Source organism: Coffea arabica, chromosome 2c (genome assembly GCF_036785885.1).
Source record: "Coffea arabica cultivar ET-39 chromosome 2c, Coffea Arabica ET-39 HiFi, whole genome shotgun sequence".
Taxonomy (NCBI): Eukaryota; Viridiplantae; Streptophyta; class Magnoliopsida; order Gentianales; family Rubiaceae; genus Coffea; species Coffea arabica.
The window spans coordinates 8,056,119-8,062,118 of NC_092312.1; the positions used below are offsets into that span (position 1 = coordinate 8,056,119).

The 6,000-nt window shown below is 39.3% G+C and overlaps 1 protein-coding gene across 3 annotated transcripts; it reads right to left on the bottom strand.

Annotated features, from left to right (window-relative positions):
* Positions 1 to 826: 826 nt before the first annotated feature.
* Positions 827 to 4,814, bottom strand: LOC140034992 (cationic amino acid transporter 6, chloroplastic-like). 3 transcript variants are annotated; one of them, XM_072074081.1, is made up of 6 exons: positions 4,331 to 4,814; positions 4,009 to 4,225; positions 3,566 to 3,914; positions 3,098 to 3,332; positions 2,523 to 2,625; positions 1,404 to 1,677 (listed from the first exon to the last, which is right to left on the bottom strand). In XM_072074081.1, exons 1-6 carry the CDS (start codon positions 4,752 to 4,754, stop codon positions 1,539 to 1,541), a joined length of 1,467 nt encoding a protein of 488 aa, XP_071930182.1. In that variant the 5' UTR covers positions 4,755 to 4,814; the 3' UTR covers positions 1,404 to 1,538. The 3 variants fall into 3 exon arrangements, with proteins under 3 accessions (XP_071930181.1, XP_071930182.1, XP_071930184.1); XM_072074083.1 differs by having other exon boundaries at positions 1,541 to 1,677; positions 2,484 to 2,625; XM_072074080.1 differs by lacking the exon at positions 2,523 to 2,625 and having other exon boundaries at positions 827 to 1,677.
* Positions 4,815 to 6,000: the final 1,186 nt, after the last annotated feature.

Sequence of the window (6,000 nt, forward strand, 5' to 3'; positions counted from 1 at the left end):
TGATTTTACAATTTTGCCCTTAAAATATGATCACATGCAAGGCACGTGGTGAATTCCGATCAAAATATAGTCGGAAATGTAAGTGGGGACGAAATTTGACCAATGTGAATTTGTAAGGGACGTAAAATTATATTTTTAAAAATAAGGGACGATAAAAGTTATTTTACAAAATGTGAGGGACGTTTTGAATGATTTTTTTCTTTTTTTTTTTTTTTATTCTAATTCAGATTCAGAATTAAGGGGCTCGCTTTGCCTAAAATACCTTCTGCGCTATCTTAAAGGTGAAAATGGAAGGGTCGCAACTCATCGATGACTTTGCATTTGTAGTATTGGCTTGAAACAATTAGTAGTGTCAAAGATACAAGTTCCTAATTATCACTACGATCATTGATCGTTGATGACATGTTTATCCTGATAAGCTTTAGGGCCTGCATAGGAATGGGAGTCTTTACCACCAGATGCCGCTGCCCGGATTTGGTGTTTTTTCTGCTAAACGGTCAATATGATCGGTAGTAGCTTCGTTCGGGTCGAAATACTCTTGATTGTGAATTTGCACCCATTTGAACTTCTCGAGACTAGAGTTTTTTTTTTTTTTTGCCAGTAACGCTACATTATATAACCTGCTTCTATCCTAATTTAAAAAAAGAGAGAATCTAAAGAAACTTGTGTTAAAGAACTAATAAATATACAAATTCAACTAAATCAAAAAAAAAATACTATAGCACTATCCTCACATATTTTTTTGCTGCAGGCCCTGGTGGACACTGAGCTAAGCTCAGGGTTCGGGACTAGAGCATATTTGACAAAGAAGTAAAACACAGTAACGTCAAGAAGCAAAAAATCTCTCGTTAAGATTTTCTGGTTTCATTCTCTGTCGAGATAATGCATGTCAGAATTATACGGTGATGGATCAGACGGCAACATGTACAGGGGACCTCAAACCTTGATCCACTACTAAGACTCCAGCTGTACAACTTGCTGCTAGCTGCTGCTAATTTTTTGCAGCCTATTCCAACCTATCTACTTCTTCTTCGTCCCTACTCTAATCCTCGAACCAAAATCAAAAGTTGTCAAGTCACTGAAAGGGAAAAAACAAGAACAAGAAATTTTATACTTCAAGTTTGTGGTCCTCCGTTTCAATAGATTCCTTCACATTTTCACCGTTGTTATGACTGAGCTTCCCATCTTCCTCAGCGTCAAAGCTAGCATGGACGCTATATAGAAGGTAAACAAGAACTGCGAGTGCGGAAAAGAATCCGAATCTCACGTAGGACGGTCTATCAAGAGAACCCAACAGGAATATGTTAAGGAAGATGGATATGGATGGTATCCAGGGCATCAAAGGGACCCCCCAGAACTCGGGCTTTCTGGCTTCTGGAACCGTGCGATGGAATACTTGGAGGACGCCAATAGCAATAGCAGTGCAGGCACCGAGTATGAAGGCTTTCGGCTTTCCCGGGGGTGCGAATTGCCACACGACGGTGAATATGATGGACGTGAGTGAGAAGCAAAACAGGAAGGAAAGGGTCGGCCATGGATTAGTTGTTCCGACAGAAACATAGCGCCGGTAGATTACAGCGTTTGCAACCATATAGAAGACAAAGAGCGTGCCAATGGACACAAGGTTCAGGAGTATATTCAAGTCCGTGAAAAGGGCAATAGCCGCTGTAAAGATCCCTGAAAGATTCATTCAAATCCTAAATGCATCAGCACAGCAGGAAAAAAAAAATTTCACTGAAAAAGCAACCAGCCATCCATCAAGTTCAGTGGGAGGTTAACAAAAGAGGTTAAAGCAGCAGTACTGAGTGAATATACAATATATCACGACAAATAATGCGGAGTTTAAAACATCACTACTTATTCTTTGAGAAAGTGAGGAACTTTTCTAGTGGCTATCTTGACAGAATGAATTGATCTCTTCTTCAATGCTGGTGTCAAACGTCAATTGTTGTCTACTAAAACCACCACGCATCAACATGGAACTGACCTTTTCCAAAGGTAATATTACGGAATAAGACATCCAGATACAGCAATTGTCAAAATTCTCTAGTCATCCATTTCCCATATTCCATTCCTATCGCAATCCCAAGGACCTCCTAATATGATCCATCCATATTCGCCTAAAACTTATCAACAAGTCCAAATCCAGAAAAGCTAATAGAAAGATCATAACCGCAACTAAATAGTAGTGAGTGCTATTGCCGGTAAATATGCTTTTTTAAAGAAAGAAATGATCTTCAAGGAATATTACATTACTAGGATTTATTTTACCAGACAGAGACAATCAGCAGCTTTCTGTACTCTTAAAAAAGGTTCTCCATTTTCTGTTTGTTGATAGTAATAAAAGAAAGTGGTGCAAATAAAAATTTTTTAACTTTCGAAGATAATCAATCGTGAAAGCAACAGCAGAATGAATTTGCAGTAAAGAGTTTCAATTTTTGCAAATACAATTATACGAGCCAAGCAGGCAGGAGATTTTGAACCTGGCAAAAACAGACAAGAGTTGCCATCAAAGAAACTACCGAATGAACCAAACTTTCAGAAAGCGAAGGCTGGGCCAGATGAAATCTAGCAGAGTATCATATCTTCCAGCGAAAACGAGAGAGAGCATCCACATGGATGGAGCTGAAGGCAAGGCAGGCAACAACACTTTAAAAAGTGCAAAAAGACAGCTGACTAAGTCAAAGCAAAACCTCATCATTCATTATTGCTAAGATTTGACGCTAAAAAAAATATATATATTTATTTCGTTAAAATCAAGAAAATTCATCAATTCGTGATTCCCTCATATAATTAAAAAAAAAAAAAAAAAAACTTCACACATATGGATTGGTGCTGCTATCGAATTAATTGATGATCCAAGGAAGGATAAACCCGCGAGCATTCCCTAATTTCCCCTAAAAACTGGCAACTGAAATTTCCCCAACCGAAAAGGTTGTCGGTGGAGCCCAATTCAATAACGGCATAACTTGACAAACACAACAGGCAAATAAATCCAAATGGTCTCAGCAGATCACTGAAGCATGGAGACCAAATTAAGAAACCATTTTTAACTGTATACATATATATATAAAATACCAAGTACACTACCACGTACCAAGAAAAGCTGAGGCGTTGACAGGCGTACAAGTCCTAGGATGGACCTTAGCGAACCATGCAGGGACAACTCTGGACCGTCCGATCACACACATGTACCGAGCTTGACCCAACATAGCCACCAACAGCGACGTCAATATCCCAAAGCTGGCCCCCACCCCTATCACATTCGATGCCCATTCCCAACCGTCTGATCCTCCCCTAAATGCCCCTGAAAACGGCGCCTCGGGATCAATCTGCACAGTTGTTCTATTCCTTCAATTCATTCATTTCCCAAAACAAAAAAAACAAAAAACCTACGAGAATTTGTATACAAATGTCGTCGTCCTTGTAAAAATTGTACGTACGTCCTCCATGATTTTTGTTTTCTTTTTTTTTTTGAGATAAAAAAAAAAAAGTCATAGCATTATTATACTGCTAGAATTTCGGTGTACGATTGTAGTAATTATATATCTTATTTTGATACTACCATGTCATAAGGGAGAAGCAGGGACATTGAGGCAGCCATCAAGCAGTAAAGAACCGTCACGAGGATCACGGATCCCGAGACCCCAACAGGGATATCCCTAACCGGATTTCTGACCTCTTCAGCCATTGTTGAAACTGCATCATACCCGATATAGCTTAGGTAGACCATGGCAGCCCCGTTGAAAACCCCTGATGCTCCAAATGGGAAAAACCCACCAGGATGTTTCGGGTTCCCTGGCTCGCTAAAATTCTTCCATTCCCCCCTCCAAAACCCCATCAATATCACAAACACTATAAACATTATATGCAGCACCGTCAGCACCATATTCAGCAATGAGCTCTCCCTCGTACTGCCCAGCGCCAGCCAAAAAGAAATCTGTAATTAGCCAGAATAAACAAATTATATTTGAAAAGAAATTCATTAACGTGATTGCGGCGGAGTACCTGTAACAGATGACTAAGGTGATAATCAAGACGAGGGCCACCGCTAAAATGTCAATCTCATTAAAACCTTTCGGAAGAAAATGGACTGTTATTCTCAGCTTCGTCGATACACCAATAGCTGTAGCAAAGTATGTTGTGAAACTCCTAGCCACGGCAGCATTTGATAATACGTAGTCTATAATCAAATTAGCCCCCGTCAAAAAAGCCAAAAATTCACCTGCAAAAAATGTTGTACGTGTTAAACTTCTCAGTATTATACTCGGGTAGGAAAAAAAAAAAAAATTTTTTTGTGGCTTATAATTAGTTTTCGTTGGGGGCGGACCAAAAGTGACGCGGATGTAACTAAAAGCCCCGCCGGCGACGGGCATGTCAACGGCGAACTCAGTGTAGCAGAAAGCTGAAAGGAGGGCGCAGAGGCCGGCAATGGCGTAGGAGAGGACAACAGAAGGGCCGGCGTAACGTCGGCTGGCGGTGCCGGTGGTGACAAAGACTCCGGCACCGACCATACCGCCGACCCCAAAGCCGACAAGGTCATACCATCTAAGGGTCCTCTTCATGTCCGTGCCAGACATGGCTCGGACGCGGCTGGTTTCTTCGAAAGATGTCGAAACGGAACAGGCTCGGCGGGCCAGCCGGTGGGGCGTGTCGGAGAGTGCATGAAAATAAGTTTTGAAGCTGGAGAAAGAGGAGGAGGTGGTGGTGGTGGTGGTTGTGGAGGAGGTGTCATGGTTCTCCATTTGGACCATCGCCCGCTACTAGTCTGCTCTCCCCTGTTTTTATTGTCTCCCTTAGTGTGTGAGTGTGTGTTTTTTTGAAACGCGATTGTTTTGATTTATAGAAGGGAAAATTCCTTTATCAGGCCTTCTTTTTTTTTTTTTTTTCTCTCTCTCTTTGACTTCCATTTTCTGCTGATCGAGAGCAGTTTGGCATTTTGCAAAAGGGAAATTAAACGAGTGTTTTAGTGGGAGGGAAGTGAAAAAAAAGTGTTTTTTTTTTAAATAAGTAAGATGGTTTTTTGTGACCATAATTGTGAGATTAATATATTAAACTGCAATTAACTCCACATTCAGTGGGTAAATGACAAATTTAGCATGAATAAGATGTTTCAACTAATATTCACTGAAACTCTTTGGAAAAGTTCCTTGAATGTATACCTTGCATTGTGCGGGGAATCTTGAAATTAATGGTTCGGTTATCTTTTATTTTCACTCTTCGTGGTGTGTATATATGGCAACGTCGTACTATTATTAGGTGGTAGAATCAGAGAAAATCAGGAAAAAAAGGTGCAAAAATAAGTAAAGTAGTGCATAAATAGGGTGGGATGGGGTTATGGGCTAAATAATAATGGTCTAGTATGTAAGTTACTTGTAGAAGACGAAGGTGCGTGAGATGCATATACAATAGACTTATGAGGTCATTAAGAAAAGGACTAGACTGATAAATAAAATGGCAACTCAATTCACCAAAAGGCACCACCCCCCCCCCCCCCCCCAACAAATCACCAAAAGGCTAGGGCTCTATTTGGATTACTGAGTTTTTTCAAAAAGTAGTTTTTATTAACTATTTTTTAGGATATTTTTGAAAAAATTTTGCTGTAGCAGAGTTTTTAGAAAATATTTTGAAATATTTAAGAGTAGAAAAGTTTATAGAATATATTTTGAGATATTTTTTAAAATTTTAAAAAAAATTAAACTAATTTTTAGATTACCTTTTAGAGTACATTTTAAAAATTTTTATTATATTTGAAAAACTAGTTTTTGAAAAACACTTCCATCCAAACACTGCTTATTTGGGGTGGCCCCATTAATTATATAAAATCAGAGGTTAGAATAGAATGTAAAGGAAAATGGGATTGGATGAAGGTAAAAAGTTAAATTGGAATTTTGTTTGCCACTTATCTATTCTGTGCGCAAGTAGGATTAATGGAAATTGGTTAGTGACAATTATATTATGGAGCAATAGACTTGGGCGGAAAGTGAAATAAGCTTCATC

What these genes read in the sequence shown, in the direction of transcription:
- LOC140034992 (XM_072074080.1), bottom strand. Translation starts at nt 4,754, where the DNA reads ATGGTCCAAATGGAGAACCATGACACCTCCTCCACAACCACCACCACC. An exon ending in TTACATCCGCGTCACTTTTG is followed by an intron (nt 4,226 to 4,330) that starts GTCCGCCCCCAA and finishes CATTTTTTGCAG; the next exon opens with GTGAATTTTTGGCTTTTTTG. An exon ending in CAACGCCTCAGCTTTTCTTG is followed by an intron (nt 1,678 to 3,097) that starts GTACGTGGTAGT and finishes TGAATCTTTCAG; the next exon opens with GGATCTTTACAGCGGCTATT.